Raw genomic sequence first — 20,710 nt, 5'->3', positions numbered from 1 at the left:
GCGCTTTGGATAAAAGCTCTTCTATAAATGCATCGTTTACCATTTAAATGTGTTATTTCCTAATCACAGAGCTGTACAGTAAGTGACTGAATAATGCAGATCTATTTCTGGCCAGGAGGGGGCAGCAACAGCCTGAATAAGACTCCTGCTGCAGACGACTACTTTGGGGATGAAGTCCTTGTATTTGAACGAAAACCCCCATTAACCCTTTCACTGCCGCGCTACCAAACGGTTAACCCCCTTTCACTGCGACAATACACAGAAGGTTATATAACCCTTTCACTGCCACACAAATGCAGGTTAACCCTTTCACTGCCACACGACATAAGGTTAACCCTTTACTATCGTGTGATAGTGAAGGGTTAACCTCCTGTCGTGTGGCAGTGAGAGGGTTAAGCCTTTCTGTTAAGTCAGTGGCTCCTCCTCCTACCTTCAGCTTGTCACTGTCCAGGTGCATGAGCTGCTGGCCGTCCAGCCCCTTGGCTGTGAACTCGGGCGTGTATTGGTCCATATTCATGCCCATCAACCAGTGACAGACTTGCTGATTGGTCCACTCGGAGATGGGCCGGTTCTGCCACTGATACTCCTTCCCTGCGGGCGGCGCTGCCGGCTCGTCCTCCAACGTCTGCAGGCAACAGAGAGGGGGGGGGGGGGGGAGGGAGGAGGGAGAGGGGGGGAACACCACGGATGTTTGGTTTGTAAAGTATTCACCCCCTTAACTTTACTGCACTTTGTTGTCTCAGCAAAACAACTTAAAAAGGTGCTGTAAGTGGCATTTCTTTGTTAAAATAAGCGTTAAATAGCTCTACATTTCGACAGTCATCACTGATATAGAGTGTCTGGTCAGTAACATGGGTCTCCCAGTCCCTCCTGCTCTGCAGTAAACAGCCATCACTGATACAGAGTGTCTGGTCAGTAACATGGGTCTCCCAGTCCCTCCTGCTCTGCAGTAAACAGCCATCACTGATATAGAGTGTCTGGTCAGTAACATGGGTCTCCCAGTCCCTCCTGCTCTGCAGTAAACAGCCATCACTGATATAATAATAATAATGCAGGACCTGTTCAGAGGTCTTTAATTGGCATGCAATTATCCTCAACGTTTAGCGATTAGCACACACGGTTAGCACACACACACACCGGAACACACGCATGCATTGTCTTTTTGTAGGATCGCCGATGCGATTCGTCTCTGCGATTAACCCATCCCGTCGTCCTTCCCCCCAAGGGCAGCCGGGAGCAGACAGGCGTCGGCGAGGGCCGCGCCAGGGGACCAATCCAAGTGCTCCTGCCCGTCTTCGTCAAGGACACCACAGCGTTAGCGATCTGTTGTTGTGCATGTTTTTCCATTGGGTTTTATCTTATCGGGGGGGAAACCCTTGCGAGCACGGGGAGAACATGCAAACTCCACACAGAAAGGCCTGGGAGATACCCCACCTGGGTACCTGGCATCATGGAAACCTGGTCCCCAAGCGGGAATCGAACCCTGGACCTTCTTGCTGTGAGGCGACAGTGTTAACCACTACACCACCGTGCCGCTAGTGTCTGGTCAGTAACATGGGTCTCCCAGTCCCTCCGCTCTGCAGTAAACAGCCATCACTGATATAGAGTGTCTGGTCAGTAACATGGGTCTCCCAGTCCCTCCACTCTGCAGTAAACAGCAATCATTGATATAGAGTGTCTGGTCAGTAACATGGGTCTCCCAGTCCCTCCACTCTGCAGTAAACAGCCATCACTGATATAGAGTGTCTGGTCAGTAACATGGGTCTCCCAGTCCCTCCACTCTGCAGTAAACAGCCATCACTGATATAGAGTGTCTGGTCAGTAACATGGGTCTCCCAGTCCCTCCTCTCTGCAGTAAACAGCCATCACTGATATAGTGTCTGGTCAGTAACATGGGTCTCCCAGTCCCTCTGCTCTGCAGTAAACAGCCATCACTGATATAGAGTGTCTGGTCAGTAACATGGGTCTCCCAGTCCCTCCACTCTGCAGTAAACAGCCATCACTGATATAGAGTGTGTGGTCAGTAACATGGGTCTCCCAGTCCCTCTGCTCTGCAGTAAACAGCCATCACTGATATAGAGTGTGTGGTCAGTAACATGGGTCTCCCAGTCCCTCCACTCTGCAGTAAACAGCCATCACTGATATAGAGTGTCTGGTCAGTAACATGGGTCTCCCATAGGGCGGCTACGTGGCGTAGTGGGCAAGGCGCTCGCCACGAATGCGGAGACGCTGGGATCGCCTGTTCGATCCCAGCGCTCCACATTGCTTTCAGTTTAGCTGGTCGTCCGTACTAATACACATTGGCCGTATTAGGGGGTGGGAAACTGATGGGTGGGGATCGGGCGTTGTGGACAGCGACTCCTACAGGTCGGTTGGTGCGCCTGCGCAGTAGAATCAGGAAGTGTCGGGGGCAGCGTGAGCCTCCCACGCGCTACTCCTCGCCACTGAGAGATCGAGCTGCGCAGGTGAAAAGATGAGACTGCTGTTACCTCAAGTACCGGAGGGGACTTGTGCTATGTATGACTTAGTCCACATTGCAGCCGGCTTGTGGGAGGCAAGAAACAGCGTTCGTGACAGGGGAGGGTTGAATTGGACGATACGAAATTGGGATGGGAGGAAAATATAGAAAATGGGAGAAAAAGTGGATAAAAAAAAAAACATGGGTCTCCCAGTCCCTCTGCTCTGCAGTAAACAGCCATCACTGATATAGAGTGTCTGGTCAGTAACATGGGTTTCCCAGTCCCTCCGCTCTGCAGTAAACAGCCATCACTGATATAGAGTGTCTGGTCAGTAACATGGGTCTCCCAGTCCCTCCACTCTGCAGTAAACAGCAATCATTGATATAGAGTGTCTGGTCAGTAACATGGGTCTCCCAGTCCCTCCACTCTGCAGTAAACAGCCATCACTGATATAGAGTGTCTGGTCAGTAACATGGGTCTCCCAGTCCCTCCACTCTGCAGTAAACAGCCATCACTGATATAGAGTGTCTGGTCAGTAACATGGGTCTCCCAGTCCCTCCTCTCTGCAGTAAACAGCCATCACTGATATAGTGTCTGGTCAGTAACATGGGTCTCCCAGTCCCTCTGCTCTGCAGTAAACAGCCATCACTGATATAGAGTGTCTGGTCAGTAACATGGGTCTCCCAGTCCCTCCACTCTGCAGTAAACAGCCATCACTGATATAGAGTGTGTGGTCAGTAACATGGGTCTCCCAGTCCCTCTGCTCTGCAGTAAACAGCCATCACTGATATAGAGTGTGTGGTCAGTAACATGGGTCTCCCAGTCCCTCCACTCTGCAGTAAACAGCCATCACTGATATAGAGTGTCTGGTCAGTAACATGGGTCTCCCATAGGGCGGCTACGTGGCGTAGTGGGCAAGGCGCTCGCCACGAATGCGGAGACGCTGGGATCGCCTGTTCGATCCCAGCGCTCCACATTGCTTTCAGTTTAGCTGGTCGTCCGTACTAATACACATTGGCCGTATTAGGGGGTGGGAAACTGATGGGTGGGGATCGGGCGTTGTGGACAGCGACTCCTACAGGTCGGTTGGTGCGCCTGCGCAGTAGAATCAGGAAGTGTCGGGGGCAGCGTGAGCCTCCCACGCGCTACTCCTCGCCACTGAGAGATCGAGCTGTGCAGGTGAAAAGATGAGACTGCTGTTACCTCAAGTACCGGAGGGGACTTGTGCTATGTATGACTTAGTCCACATTGCAGCCGGCTTGTGGGAGGCAAGAAACGGCGTTCGTGACAGGGGAGGGTTGAATTGGACGATACGAAATTGGGATGGGAGGAAAATATAGAAAATGGGAGAAAAAGTGGATAAAAAAAAAACGTGGGTCTCCCAGTCCCTCTGCTCTGCAGTAAACAGCCATCACTGATATAGAGTGTCTGGTCAGTAACATGGGTCTCCCAGTCCCTCCGCTCTGCAGTAAACAGCCATCACTGATATAGAGTGTCTGGTCAGTAACATGGGTCTCCCAGTCCCTCCACTCTGCAGTAAACAGCAATCATTGATATAGAGTGTCTGGTCAGTAACATGGGTCTCCCAGTCCCTCCACTCTGCAGTAAACAGCCATCACTGATATAGAGTGTCTGGTCAGTAACATGGGTCTCCCAGTCCCTCCACTCTGCAGTAAACAGCCATCACTGATATAGAGTGTCTGGTCAGTAACATGGGTCTCCCAGTCCCTCCTCTCTGCAGTAAACAGCCATCACTGATATAGTGTCTGGTCAGTAACATGGGTCTCCCAGTCCCTCTGCTCTGCAGTAAACAGCCATCACTGATATAGAGTGTCTGGTCAGTAACATGGGTCTCCCAGTCCCTCCACTCTGCAGTAAACAGCCATCACTGATATAGAGTGTGTGGTCAGTAACATGGGTCTCCCAGTCCCTCTGCTCTGCAGTAAACAGCCATCACTGATATAGAGTGTGTGGTCAGTAACATGGGTCTCCCAGTCCCTCCACTCTGCAGTAAACAGCCATCACTGATATAGAGTGTCTGGTCAGTAACATGGGTCTCCCATAGGGCGGCTACGTGGCGTAGTGGGCAAGGCGCTCGCCACGAATGCGGAGACGCTGGGATCGCCTGTTCGATCCCAGCGCTCCACATTGCTTTCAGTTTAGCTGGTCGTCCGTACTAATACACATTGGCCGTATTAGGGGGTGGGAAACTGATGGGTGGGGATCGGGCGTTGTGGACAGCGACTCCTACAGGTCGGTTGGTGCGCCTGCGCAGTAGAATCAGGAAGTGTCGGGGGCAGCGTGAGCCTCCCACGCGCTACTCCTCGCCACTGAGAGATCGAGCTGCGCAGGTGAAAAGATGAGACTGCTGTTACCTCAAGTACCGGAGGGGACTTGTGCTATGTATGACTTAGTCCACATTGCAGCCGGCTTGTGGGAGGCAAGAAACAGCGTTCGTGACAGGGGAGGGTTGAATTGGACGATACGAAATTGGGATGGGAGGAAAATATAGAAAATGGGAGAAAAAGTGGATAAAAAAAAAAACATGGGTCTCCCAGTCCCTCTGCTCTGCAGTAAACAGCCATCACTGATATAGAGTGTCTGGTCAGTAACATGGGTTTCCCAGTCCCTCCGCTCTGCAGTAAACAGCCATCACTGATATAGAGTGTCTGGTCAGTAACATGGGTCTCCCAGTCCCTCCACTCTGCAGTAAACAGCAATCATTGATATAGAGTGTCTGGTCAGTAACATGGGTCTCCCAGTCCCTCCACTCTGCAGTAAACAGCCATCACTGATATAGAGTGTCTGGTCAGTAACATGGGTCTCCCAGTCCCTCCACTCTGCAGTAAACAGCCATCACTGATATAGAGTGTCTGGTCAGTAACATGGGTCTCCCAGTCCCTCCTCTCTGCAGTAAACAGCCATCACTGATATAGTGTCTGGTCAGTAACATGGGTCTCCCAGTCCCTCTGCTCTGCAGTAAACAGCCATCACTGATATAGAGTGTCTGGTCAGTAACATGGGTCTCCCAGTCCCTCCACTCTGCAGTAAACAGCCATCACTGATATAGAGTGTGTGGTCAGTAACATGGGTCTCCCAGTCCCTCTGCTCTGCAGTAAACAGCCATCACTGATATAGAGTGTGTGGTCAGTAACATGGGTCTCCCAGTCCCTCCACTCTGCAGTAAACAGCCATCACTGATATAGAGTGTCTGGTCAGTAACATGGGTCTCCCATAGGGCGGCTACGTGGCGTAGTGGGCAAGGCGCTCGCCACGAATGCGGAGACGCTGGGATCGCCTGTTCGATCCCAGCGCTCCACATTGCTTTCAGTTTAGCTGGTCGTCCGTACTAATACACATTGGCCGTATTAGGGGGTGGGAAACTGATGGGTGGGGATCGGGCGTTGTGGACAGCGACTCCTACAGGTCGGTTGGTGCGCCTGCGCAGTAGAATCAGGAAGTGTCGGGGGCAGCGTGAGCCTCCCACGCGCTACTCCTCGCCACTGAGAGATCGAGCTGTGCAGGTGAAAAGATGAGACTGCTGTTACCTCAAGTACCGGAGGGGACTTGTGCTATGTATGACTTAGTCCACATTGCAGCCGGCTTGTGGGAGGCAAGAAACGGCGTTCGTGACAGGGGAGGGTTGAATTGGACGATACGAAATTGGGATGGGAGGAAAATATAGAAAATGGGAGAAAAAGTGGATAAAAAAAAAACGTGGGTCTCCCAGTCCCTCTGCTCTGCAGTAAACAGCCATCACTGATATAGAGTGTCTGGTCAGTAACATGGGTCTCCCAGTCCCTCCGCTCTGCAGTAAACAGCCATCACTGATATAGAGTGTCTGGTCAGTAACATGGGTCTCCCAGTCCCTCCACTCTGCAGTAAACAGCAATCATTGATATAGAGTGTCTGGTCAGTAACATGGGTCTCCCAGTCCCTCCACTCTGCAGTAAACAGCCATCACTGATATAGAGTGTCTGGTCAGTAACATGGGTCTCCCAGTCCCTCCACTCTGCAGTAAACAGCCATCACTGATATAGAGTGTCTGGTCAGTAACATGGGTCTCCCAGTCCCTCCTCTCTGCAGTAAACAGCCATCACTGATATAGTGTCTGGTCAGTAACATGGGTCTCCCAGTCCCTCTGCTCTGCAGTAAACAGCCATCACTGATATAGAGTGTCTGGTCAGTAACATGGGTCTCCCAGTCCCTCCACTCTGCAGTAAACAGCCATCACTGATATAGAGTGTGTGGTCAGTAACATGGGTCTCCCAGTCCCTCTGCTCTGCAGTAAACAGCCATCACTGATATAGAGTGTGTGGTCAGTAACATGGGTCTCCCAGTCCCTCCACTCTGCAGTAAACAGCCATCACTGATATAGAGTGTCTGGTCAGTAACATGGGTCTCCCATAGGGCGGCTACGTGGCGTAGTGGGCAAGGCGCTCGCCACGAATGCGGAGACGCTGGGATCGCCTGTTCGATCCCAGCGCTCCACATTGCTTTCAGTTTAGCTGGTCGTCCGTACTAATGCACATTGGCCGTATTAGGGGGTGGGAAACTGATGGGTGGGGATCGGGCGTTGTGGACAGCGACTCCTACAGGTCGGTTGGTGCGCCTGCGCAGTAGAATCAGGAAGTGTCGGGGGCAGCGTGAGCCTCCCACGCGCTACTCCTCGCCACTGAGAGATCGAGCTGCGCAGGTGAAAAGATGAGACTGCTGTTACCTCAAGTACCGGAGGGGACTTGTGCTATGTATGACTTAGTCCACATTGCAGTCGGCTTGTGGGAGGCAAGTAACAGCGTTCGTGACAGGGGAGGGTTGAATTGGACGATACGAAATTGGGATGGGAGGAAAATATAGAAAATGGGAGAAAAAGTGGATACAAAAAAAAAAACATGGGTCTCCCAGTCCCTCTGCTCTGCAGTAAACAGCCATCACTGATATAGAGTGTCTGGTCAGTAACATGGGTCTCCCAGTCCCTCCACTCTGCAGTAAACAGCCATCACTGATATAGAGTGTCTGGTCAGTAACATGGGTCTCCCAGTCCCTCCACTCTGCAGTAAACAGCCATCACTGATATAGAGTGTCTGGTCAGTAACATGGGTCTCCCAGTCCCTCCACTCTGCAGTAAACAGCCATCACTGATATAGAGTGTCTGGTCAGTAACATGGGTCTCCCAGTCCCTCCGCTCTGCAGTAAACACACAATACATGTTCTAGTATCCCTTCCCACTTTATCCAATCAGGAGAAAAGTTATATTTTTTACTCATTTCAAGAAATCTTTCCAAACCAAATTGCTGGCAGATTATTTTACTTGCTTCAAGCACATCATTTGTCTTCATTTCTTATTTTTGTCAGTCAATCTTTGCAGTGTGGGGTTCTCTCTCCTGATTGGATAAAGTGAGAGCAGGAAATGTATTTTGTGTTTACTGCCGAGTAGAGGGACTGAGAGACCCTATTTTAACATATAGTCCACTTATTTTAGGAACACAGAGAGAGCACTCACCTCGTTGGAAGAGAAGACTAAAGTGTGAGAGCGACCTGACAGGTTGGGCTCGGCGACCATCAGCCCTGAGGTGTCCGAGCCGGGGCTGCCGGGGCTGGAGGCGTCCAGGACCGACAGACTCTGGAGACAAGGGGAGGAGACAAGGAGGAGGACGTTAACCATGAGGACATGACTCTGGAGACAAGGGGAGGAGACAAGGAGGAGGACGTTAACCATGAGGACAGACCAACAGAGCTTTACCAGACGCTACAGGGTGGGGGGGGGGGTGCAAGTGCAGCACACCACGCCATGCCACACCTCATCACATCACACCTCATCACATCACACCTCATCACACCACATCACACCTCATCACACCTCATCACACCTCACCTCATCACACCTCATCACATCACACCTCATCACACCACACCTCATCACACCACATCACACCACACCACATCACACCACACCTCATCACACCTCATCACACCACACCTCATCACACCACATCACACCACACCTCATCACACCTCATCACATCACACCTCATCACACCACACCTCATCACACCTCATCACACCACACCTCATCACACCACATCACACCACACCTCATCACACATCATCACATCACATCACACCTCATCACACCTCATCACACCACATCACACCTCATCACACCTCATCACACCTCATCACACCACATCACACCACATCACACCTCATCACACCTCATCACACCACATCACACCTCATCACACCACATCACACCTCATCACACCTCATCACACCACATCACACCTCATCACATCACACCACATCACACCACATCACACCTCATCACATCACACCTCATCACACCACATCACACCTCATCACATCACACCTCATCACACCACATCACACCTCATCACATCATACCTCATCACATCACACCTCATCACACCACATCACACCTCATCACACCTCATCACACCACACCTCATCACACCTCATCACATCACACCTCATCACACCACACCTCATCACACCTCATCACATCACACCACATCACACCACACCTCATCACACCACATCACACCTCATCACACCTCATCACACCACACCTCATCACACCTCACCTCATCACACCTCATCACATCACACCTCATCACACCACACCTCATCACACCACATCACACCACACCTCATCACACCTCATCACACATCATCACATCACATCACACCACATCACACCTCATCACACCTCATCACACATCATCACATCACATCACACCACATCACACCTCATCACACCTCATCACACCACATCACACCTCATCACACCACATCACACCTCATCACACCACATCACACCTCATCACACCACATCACACCTCATCACACCACATCACAACACACCTCATCACACCACACCCCATCACATCTCATCACACCACACCTCATCACACCTCATCACATCACACCTCATCACACCTCATCACACCACACCTCATCACACCACACCTCATCACACCACACCTCATCACACCACATCACACCTCATCACACCACACCTCATCACACCTCATCACACCACATCACACCTCATCACACCACACCTCATCACACCTCATCACACCACACCACATCACATCACATCACACCACACCTCATCACACCACACCACATCACACCTCATCACACCACACCTCATCACACCTCATCACATCACACCTCATCACACCTCACCTCATCACACCTCATCACATCACACCACACCTCATCACACCTCATCACATCACACCTCATCACACCACACCTCATCACACCTCATCACACCACACCTCATCACACCACACCACACCTCATCACACCACACCTCATCACACCTCATCACACCACACCTCATCACACCACATCACACCACACCTCATCACACCACACCTCATCACACCTCATCACACCACACCTCATCACACCTCATCACACCACACCTCATCACACCACATCACACCTCATCACACCACACCTCATCACACCACATCACACCACATCACACCTCCTCACACCACATCACACCACATCACACCTCATCACACCACACCTCATCACACCACATCACACCTCATCACACCACACCTCATCACACCACATCACACCACACCTCATCACACCACACCTCATCACACCACATCACACCTCATCACACCACACCTCATCACACCTCATCACACCACACCTCATCACACCACATCACACCTCATCACACCACACCTCATCACACCACATCACACCTCATCACACCACACCTCATCACACCACACCACACCTCATCACACCACGAATGAGATGATGCGTTAGAAGAATGCCGTTTAGTAGGTTTTAAAGGGATAGTTAATGATTTTTAGCCCTATTTGCCGATAGGGCAAATACCAATGATGTCAATGTGGGTCGAGCTACTGTCTGCACAAGCAGAGGAGGTCAGGACCATCGGGGACATTCAACAGTCGAATCCTTGTGTTGAGTAAATTACAGCTCAATGAAATGATACGGTAGCAGTTCCCTATAAGACAAGGTGTTGCCATTTCTTTCATCTACATGTCATTGAGCTGTAATTAACACAACACAAGGATTCAATATCCCCGATGACATCACTGGTGGCCATATTCAAATTATGGTCATTGCTTTTTGGTGAAGTGGCCCTTTAAGCTTTGGGACCCCATTTGGTAAAACTTTGTGTCCGAGTCAACAACAGTGGAGAAAGTGAAAGTGAAAGTAATTGGCCCCATTTCATCTGGGGAGCCCTGTGTGAGAACCACTGCTCCAGACCATAGGAATAGAATATATTATGAACACCGACATTTATCAGTCAAACCATTTAAAACGTGGCTGTTTTTTTCCCCAAACACAGATTAGGCTTAATCCTGGGATACGAATACCCTTCACACCAGGACTAGGTTTAAATCGGTTTTGTGAAAGCAACCTCCGTTATGTAGTTTCATCACAAAATCAGATGACACTCACTTGTTATAACACCACCACATACCCCCTACCGCCAGTGGTGCAGTGGTGATTTCATAAGGGGTTGCACTGTGTTTTAATGACGCCACATGCCCCGCGCATGCGCATAAATGTCCCCCCGCGAATAAAGACGATGCCTAATTGCCTCTAGGAGGAATGGAATGTAACACTTTCATTCACAGGTTGTGTTGAATGGTCCAACTGTAGTATTTGAACACACCTTTACACCCGACGACCTGAACTATTGTTATGCAAAGTAGCCAGGTGGGTACTTGGCGCAGAGTCGAGTGGAACGCATACTTGTGTGCACGCGCATGCACATCCGTTTCCTGCTCAAAGAGGTGGAACGGCGTGCAACCCCATCCCATGACCACTGCATCACTGACTACTACTAACGTCACTACTGCAACGCCAGGCAATGATTTGTTAGTGTTAGTATCAAAGTGTGAGATGAGAAAATCACAACGCTACTCGTTAGTAGTAATCTATCATCTAACAACTAACGATGGCAGGGGGGGGGGGGGGGGGGGGGGGAGAGAATCATATACTGTACCAAATCTAGTGAGCGACTGAACAGAGAAGACCAGGAGAGATTTGTCTGTTTGAAAAGAAGGACCGTTTATAGTAAGACGTCTTTTCCTGAGCACCGGACCGGCACAGATGAGATTCCTAGTTTTCACATCAGGCTCAGTCAGAGCTCTGGGCTGACGTGGCTCCATTTCACAATGAGAGATGCTGAAGATACTATATCTGTACATATCTGTAGATACTAGATACTATATCTATATCTGTACATATCTGTAGATACTATATCTATATCTGTACATATCTGTAGATACTATATCTATATCTGTACATAATCTGTAGATACTATATCTATATCTGTACATATATATATTTGTACATATCTGTAGATACTATATCTATACATATCTGTAGATACTATATCTATACATATCTGTAGATACTATATCTATATCTGTACATAATCTGTAGATACTATATCTGTACATATCTATATCTGTACATATCTGTAGATACTATATCTATATCTGTACATATCTGTAGATACTATATCTATATCTGTACATATCCCTTATCTACTATTACTAGTTACTACTATATCTGTACATATCCCTTACCTACTCTTACTAGTTACTATATCTGTACATATCCCTTACCTACTCTTACTAGTTACTACTATATCTGTACATATCCCTTACCTACTCTTACTAGTTACTATATCTGTACATATCCCTTACCTACTCTTACTAGTTACTACTATATCTGTCCATATCCCTTACCTACTCTTACTAGTTACTATATCTGTACATATCCCTTACCTACTCTTACTAGTTACTATATCTGTACATATCCCTTACCTACTATTACTAGTTACTACTATATCTGTATACATATCCCTTACCTACTCTAGTTACGCTGCTGGCCAGTACGACTTACTACCATAGTGTCTTTATACCTGTATCACTGTACATATTAATACTACAACTCTGTACATACATCTGATTATCACTATTACTCAGTAGTACTAATTTATATATTTTAGACCCAGTTTAATCACATGTACATTGTACTTTACCGTTACATTTGCACTTATTTTCATTGTACTGTACTTGTACTGTACTATGATGACAATACATTTGAATCTAATCTAATCAGGACTTCATTTACAGTAGTACAGGTTAATTTACAGTAGTACAGGTTAATCTACAGTAGATTATTAGGTTAGCATTACATTGGGTTTGAGAGGCTAGAGGTCTCAAACTCAATTTACCTGGGGGCCGCTGGAGGTAGAGTCTGGGTGAGGCTGGGCCGCATCAAATATTCCACAAAAAAAGGGTTTCAAGTATTCCAAAAAAAAAGTACAACTGATCCAATCGTCTCAATCTTTAGCAATAACAATTCAGAACATGAACAGTTCTTCAGAACATGAACGGTTCTTCAGAACATAGGCTTCTCAGTGGTGTCAGTGGACTCATCCACAGCTATGGAAATGCACTGTGCATTTTTTTTATTCTATCACAAAGCTGTTTATTCTGGTTGCTGTGCGATCTGAGGGGGATTTGCTTTTGTTTGCCTTCAAACATGGCCTCCATCACTTCAGTCATACATTATTTTATTATGTATGCATCAGAGAGAGAGAATGGCTTCTTGCCACTGAGTGAGGACTTGGTATCTGTATGTCATATATGTCCTGATGAATTGAAAATGGGGGACCCTGATGTAAACAAGACGAAAGTCTTTCTCTGGTCTGCATCCCCTTAACAATTGTGTGTATTGAGCTGTACTGTATTGTACCCATTCTGCAATCTGTTAATACAGTTTTCAATCAATCAATCAATCAATACACATCAATTCTAGCCTCCGATCCCATGACGTAATTTATCTCCTGCGGAGTGAGGATTATAAAATGAACGTGTTTTAAAGTGTGATGCTGTTTGTCATTTTAACAGCAGATACACTTTCTTAAATTCCATTGTCCCCGACAGAGCGTGTGACGGGGAGCTCGGACGGGATGTGTTTTGCTTGGTGTTATTATAGCATTAGCTGAAAAGCTAGCGTTAGCTACGTTACATCAAATCAGATGATGGCCTGTCCTTTCTCCAGGACCTGACACTCTGTCCGTCTATCAACAATAATGCACCCACGGTGAATCGTATTTAAGTCAAGTAGCTACTGACTAGCGTTAGCTGACTAACATTATCAAATGTCAATGTGAAAACCTTGCGGGGAAGACAAGCTAGGTCAGCTAGCTTAGCTTGACAACGGTCCCGTGGCTAAAGTTGGCGCTATTCTCCACTTGCACAAATTGAAAGTAGGCACTTCCGGCTGACTTCCGGTTGCCAATAGTACTTCCTGTCCCATCCAAATACATTGGTTTTAGCTACTTTTCTCCCCTTATTTAAACAACTTTGTCGGCACAGAGAGGCAATGAAACGTTTGTATTATTATAGTATAGAATGTATTTAATAAGCAAACGTTTGTCAGCAGGGTTTTTGGGCTGTATTTCATGTAAAAACGTTTACTGTTAGTTTCCTTGCTCAGCCAGCATTAGCCTTCATTAGCTAACAGAAGCTAGTGGTTAAACAGGCCGGATTAGCTTTGAGCTAACTATCTTTCCCGACCCATGTATTCATTCCATTCTAAACATAACGTCAGTTTACAAAACATGACCTGTCTATATAACGTTGAGGAACAAATTATAAGTGTGTGGGTGTGTGTTTTGGTGAACATTGGACTGCAAACAGAAAATGCATCACAGTTAGACAGTAGCTACTGTTAGCTGCCGTTCCGGATTAGCTTTGAGCTAACTATCTTTCCCGACCCATGTATTCATTCCATTCTAAACATAACGTCAGTTTACAAAACATGACCTGTCTATATAACGTTGAGGAACAAATTATAAGTGTGTGGGTGTGTGTTTTGGTGAACATTGGACTGCAAACAGAAAATGCATCACAGTTAGACAGTAGCTACTGTTAGCTGCCGTTCCGGATTAGCTTTGAGCTAACTATCTTTCCCGACCCATGTATTCATTCCATTCTAAACATAACGTCAGTTTACAAAACATGACCCGTCTATATAACGTTGAGGAACGTTATCTCCCGGGACGAGTAGCCACGTTAGTTAGCCAACAACCAGCCAGGCAGCGCCGTTATCTCCCGGGACGAGTAGCCACGTTAGTTAGCCAGCAACCAGTCCAGCTAACGTTAGGTTGCTGAGGCTATTAGCACATCGACAAGCTGCTGGAGCCCCGATGCTGGTTGAAGTGGAGCTAGGTAGCCAGCAGGCTAAATGCTCCCGACGACATCGACAAGCTGCTGGAGCCAGCTAACGTTAGCTTGACTGGTTGTTGGCTAACTAACGTGGCTACTCGTCCCGGGAGATAACGTTCCTCAACGTTATATAGACAGGTCATGTTTTGTAAACTGACGTTATGTTTAGAATGGAATGAATACATGGGTCGGGAAAGATAGTTAGCTCAAAGCTAATCCGGAACGGCAGCTAACAGTAGCCACTGTCTAACTGTGATGCATTTTCTGTTTGCAGTCCAATGTTCACCAAAACACACACCCACACACTTATAATTTGTTCCTCAACGTTATATAGACAGGTCATGTTTTGTAAACTGACGTTATGTTTAGAATGGAATGAATACATGGGTCGGGAAAGATAGTTAGCTCAAAGCTAATCCGGAACGGCAGCTAACAGTAGCTACTGTCTAACTGTGATGCATTTTCTGTTTGCAGTCCAATGTTCACCAAAACACACACCCACACACTTATAATTTGTTCCTCAACGTTATATAGACAGGTCATGTTTTGTAAACTGACGTTATGTTTAGAATGGAATGAATACATGGGTCGGGAAAGATAGTTAGCTCAAAGCTAATCCGGAACGGCAGCTAACAGTAGCTACTGTCTAACTGTGATGCATTTTCTGTTTGCAGTCCAATGTTCACCAAAACACACACCCACACACTTATAATTTGTTCCTCAACGTTATATAGACAGGTCATGTTTTGTAAACTGACGTTATGTTTAGAATGGAATGAATACATGGGTCGGGAAAGATAGTTAGCTCAAAGCTAATCCGGAACGGCAGCTAACAGTAGCTACTGTCTAACTGTGATGCATTTTCTGTTTGCAGTCCAATGTTCACCAAAACACACACCCACACACTTATAATTTGTTCCTCAACGTTATATAGACAGGTCATGTTTTGTAAACTGACGTTATGTTTAGAATGGAATGAATACATGGGTCGGGAAAGATAGTTAGCTCAAAGCTAATCCGGAACGGCAGCTAACAGTAGCTACTGTCTAACTGTGATGCATTTTCTGTTTGCAGTCCAATGTTCACCAAAACACACACCCACACACTTATAATTTGTTCCTCAACGTTATATAGACAAGTCATGTTTTGTAAACTAACGTTATGTTTAGAATGGAATGAATACATGGGTCGGGAAAGATAGTTAGCTCAAAGCTAATCCGGCCTGTTTAACCACTAGCTTCTGTTAGCTAATGAAGGCTGAGCAAGGAAACTAACAGTAAACGTTTTTACATGAAATACAGCCCAAAAACCCTGCTGACAAACGTTTGCTTATTAAATACATTCTATACTATAATAATACAAACGTTTCATTGCCTCTCTGTGCCGACAAAGTTGTTTAAATAAGGGGAGAAAAGTAGCTAAAACCAATGTATTTGGATGGGACAGGAAGTACTATTGGCAACCGGAAGTCAGCCGGAAGTGCCTACTTTCAATTTGTGCAAGTGGAGAATTCATAACCCAGCAATAATGGCTGCAGACCTGCAAGCAAAGTACAGCAAGTTCCAAGTGCCAAAAGATAAGAGTCTCTGAGGCGGAGTCTCAAAAGAGAATGTTGAATATTTATTTTGCATCGAAAATCACAACATTCGAACGTCACTACTAGCCAGAGTCTCTGCGACTGCTACAGACTGGGTAGCGAGTGCAACACCGTCTAATGTCCGTGCGGATCATTGGAGTAGGGTATATCTGCAGTGCCGCAGCCCCATAAAACGTCCAACTCTCGCGCAACGACTCAGCAAACAGTTGCGTGCGGGCCGCATTAACACTACACTTTGACGTCAAGTAGGGGGCCGCAAAATATCATCCCGCGGGCCGCAAATGGCCCGCGGGCCGCGAGTTTGAGACCCCTGGCTAGAGGCATGCGTTAATATACAGTAGATTATGAGCAGTCATTACTAGGAGTGGGAATCATCAGAGGCCTCACGATACGATACTATCACGATACTTGAGTCACGATACGATAGTATTGCGATACTAAATATATTGCGATATGCTGAGTATTGTGATATTAATATTGCGATATATTGCGATTTATTACCTTTTTTCAACTGCAAAGTAAAACTTTGTCAACATGTTTTATCTAATAAAATAAAGTTCAGTCTGTTCATCTCACTTCAATCATTTTTATTGCAGAACATGGTATTTTCTCAAGCAGACGGATGTAAACACTAATCTGTGTTGCATGTACCTGACAAACTGAACTGTTTGTATTACAGTCATATTCCAACTTAACTGAATGCACATGTGTGTGTGTGGACTACTGTACTATTACAGGTATTGAAATGAACAATGCAACTTCCTTATACAAAAAAATAATAATAATAAAAAAAAAAAGTATGAATAATTAAATATCTATACTTGGCGTCCCTGTATCGATACAGTATTGCCACGCAAAGTATCGCGATACTACTACGTATCGATTTTCTCCCCCACCCCTAGTCATTACCCTGGAGACCCAGAGTTATCATACACTACAGTTGTACTCTAACTGTTATTGAAAATGGGTTACAATTATAATGGTTAGAAATATTGTCCCGTGGGCGGTCAGGTGGCGTAACGGAGATTGCGTTCGTCACCAATCCCGGAGCGACTGGATTCGCCTGTTCGAATCCAGCTCACAGCTCCGGGGTTGTCACCAGCTTGGCTGGCCGTTCACACTAATACAATTGGCAGTATTAGAGGGTGGGAGAAAGCTGGCGGGGTGGGTCCGGGTCGTTGTAAACAGCGACTCCTACAGTTCGGTCGGGGCGCCTGCTAAGCACGTATAGGATCTAAGTGGGATAGTGTGATCCTTCCACACGCTACGCCCTCTCAGTGAGAATCCGCGCTGCCAGGTGAAAAGAAGCGGTTGATTGGCTGGACGTGTGTCGGAGGAAGCACGTGGTAGCCTCCACTCTCCCAGACCGACTGTGGGGGGTAAGTGCGCAGCGACCAGGAAGGGGATTGGGAATTGGCATAACGACTAACATTGGGATGGGAGAAAATCGGAGGAAAAAGGAGGGGGAAAAAGATCAATAAAAAAATATATATATATATTGTCCCGTTACCCCGAATAATCATAGTCCATATAAATATTTTAGCCGCCCTCTCTATATTCAGAAAACAGATGGACAGAGCCTGATGGAATGCTTATTACAACCATACAGTAAGAGACGTGAGACGTAAAACTTGTGACCAAAAGACTGGAGACTCGACTTGGACTTGTGACCAAACGACTCGAGACTCGACTTGCAAAAAGATAAATTACTTGTGAGCATCTTTGGGTTTACATGTACATTAATGTTCCCGAAACACCATATCCTATTTACAGAAGGCGGGATAAAATCACATTCCCAAGAATGAGAAACCGGATGATGATTGTTGGAAGATGCAGACTCAGCTGTGTGGTCTGCGTGAGCTCAGTGTCCCACGCTGACGCCATGGTAGTGAGAACGCTCATGAACTTCTTATCCCGTTTTATGACACAAACTGGGATATTAGCTAGTATTCAGAATACTACCGACCGGGCGGCTGATTGGCAAAGTGGGCAAAGCTGACAAGCTGCTCCTAGTAGTGCCTACAAGGGGGGACCGTGCCTTCTCCGTTGTCACCCCCAAAATGTGGAACGAGCTGCCACTGCAGATTAGGCAGGCCTCATCACTGCCCCGTTTCAAAGGCCTCCTTAACACATTGAGGACCGGCTGGCGCCGTCTAATATGTGGCTGGAGGACAAAGCTTTGTAAACAAACCGATGTGACTTTGTACAGCTATATCTATACTTTATAGTATTGCTATCTGTCCATTCTCATTGTCACTTGAGTGCATAAACCGTGCCTTCATAATGGCTTAAAGAAAAAAAAATCCATCGGTTGGTTGTCATTTTATAGCACCGTGAATATAAGGTTTATCGCACTTTTCGTCTCATATTTTCTGGGAAGCTAGATATGAGGCTAAAGGCTACTAACGTTATATCGAACGGCATTTCTGTTGTATATATTCGAATGAAATAAAACAAAATGCTTATCATCCGGACTATTCCAGAGCATCTATGGATGAAATGGGGGCGGCGGGGGACGCCGATTAGTATTATTGATTAGCAATAGAGTGTCCGTGCAAGTAGCCACATTCACTGATCAATTGCTTGCGTTTTACAACAAGCTCCAATCCGGCTATAATTTAGGTTAATAATGTCTTACCGTCAGCCCATGTGATAGCCGGCAGCATTTCGCCCTTATCGATCGGCATCTGGTAGATCGATATGTCCATTGGCCGATCATAAATCCCATTATTCCAGGCTGAAATCTGCGAATCGAAACGTGAACAACGGTGCGGGCCCTTCGTTTGGGATCAGGCTCATATGAAACACCCATAGACAGTAAAAGATTTTTTTTCCCATTCGCCCTCAATGATACTGCAGTGGAGCGATGGCGCCCCTAAGAGGATGCAGGTAGATCTGCAGTCGATGGGGGATGTTGATACGGTGATTAATATGGAATAAAACAATAACAACTTGCCACGAGTTAACTCGTGGCTCTGGTCCTCAACACATGGCACCGAAACCCGAGTTAACTCGTGGTTGGGCGGCAAAGTGTTAAGACCCACCTTTTCTCTCTCACTTTCGACACCATGTAGCTTGTTGATTTTATGATCTTATTGTCTTACTGTGTTATTGTTGTATCGTTTTGTTACTGTGTCCTTTGCTTTTAAATATTTTTTAAGTACTCTGATCTATTTTAATTTGTATTGCTGCCTATGTTTACCTTTTTTTCTTCTATTTTTTGGTACTCTTGTTTTTTATTTATTTTTTATCTATTTTTAGTGCTGCTTATAGTTTTTAATATGCTCCCTCTGTACAGCACTTTGTGCCCCTGTGGCTGTTAAAGCGCTTTATAAATAAAGTTGGATTGGATTGGAAGGCGCTCGCCACTAACGCAGGAGACGCTGGGTTCGAGCCCAGCTCTCGCCGTTGCTACCGGCTGGCCGGTCGTTCATACTAACACAATTGGCAAGTGTTAGAGCATAGGTGTCAAACTCATGGCCCGCGGGCCAAATGTGCCCCGCCACGTCATTTGATGTGGCCCCCCAAGAGCTCTGGTAATTTTTTTTATTTTTATTTTTTATAAACATTAACTTTCACTTGGGGTGAAAAATAGCGGCGTTAAAATAATTGTGGGTTAATGCGTTAATAAAGCTTCAACTTTGACAGCCTTAGTTATTACACATTCTTACACATACATGTATGTTGAACATCTGAGGTATTGATGAAAGCCAAAAGCACTTACTCCTCAGACATTCTTTGACAATTTTACAGCCCAAAATACAAAAAAGATCCAGGCGGAATAAGTAACAAAGGGTTGAAGAAATATTGTCTGAACTGTCAGATGCAAACTGGCTGTGTGACATAACCGAGCATCTCGCTCAATTGAATAAGAAGCTGTAGGGACGCAAACAAGTCCCACCCAAAACTTGACCAATATAGTTGTGAACTGAGACAACCCTTATTTTGTTATTTTTGAGTACAGTTACAGTTGTGTGTTCATGCAGACACATAATAGCAATTTCATTACGAATTGAAAATGGTGGACCCTGATGTAAACAAGTCGAAAGTCTTTCTCTGGTCTGCATACCCTTAACAATTGTGTGTATTGAGCTGTACTGTACCCATTCTGCAATCTGTTAATTAAAGTTAATTAAACTATCTTCCATTAGTTGGATGTATGGCCTCTGCAAGGTTGTGTGCAGCCATTTGTTTTTGTTACATCTGCTACATCTGTCCCACGTGTTCTTTGCAGCTCAGTTGTTAGTTCTGCCCCTCTTGACTGTGACAAAAAGGTTTTGAACAAACTTAATGTCATAGCTTGTATTTGATGATCTTCTTCTTTGTTATTTACTTGAATGGTTTGATCATTGATTAATGGAGTAATATGG

The 20,710-nt window shown here is 46.3% G+C and overlaps 1 protein-coding gene across 1 annotated transcript in view; it reads right to left on the bottom strand.

The window, feature by feature from the left end:
- The window catches only part of ppp1r9ala (protein phosphatase 1 regulatory subunit 9A-like A), a 278,166-nt gene that overhangs the window by 11,061 nt on the left and 246,395 nt on the right, over positions 1–20,710 (bottom strand). The window contains exons 17-18 of the mRNA XM_084314522.1: positions 7,963–8,082; positions 431–625 (exon numbers count right to left, since the gene is read on the bottom strand). Of these exons, the coding sequence (XP_084170648.1) occupies positions 431–625; positions 7,963–8,082 (315 nt within the window). The remainder of the gene's footprint in view (positions 1–430; positions 626–7,962; positions 8,083–20,710) is intronic.

The sequence above is a fragment of the Notolepis coatsorum genome, assembly GCF_963971535.1.
Source record: "Notolepis coatsorum genome assembly, chromosome: 5".
Classification (NCBI taxonomy): domain Eukaryota; kingdom Metazoa; phylum Chordata; class Actinopteri; order Aulopiformes; family Paralepididae; genus Notolepis; species Notolepis coatsorum.
This window is presented reverse-complemented; position numbering and strand designations above follow the sequence as displayed.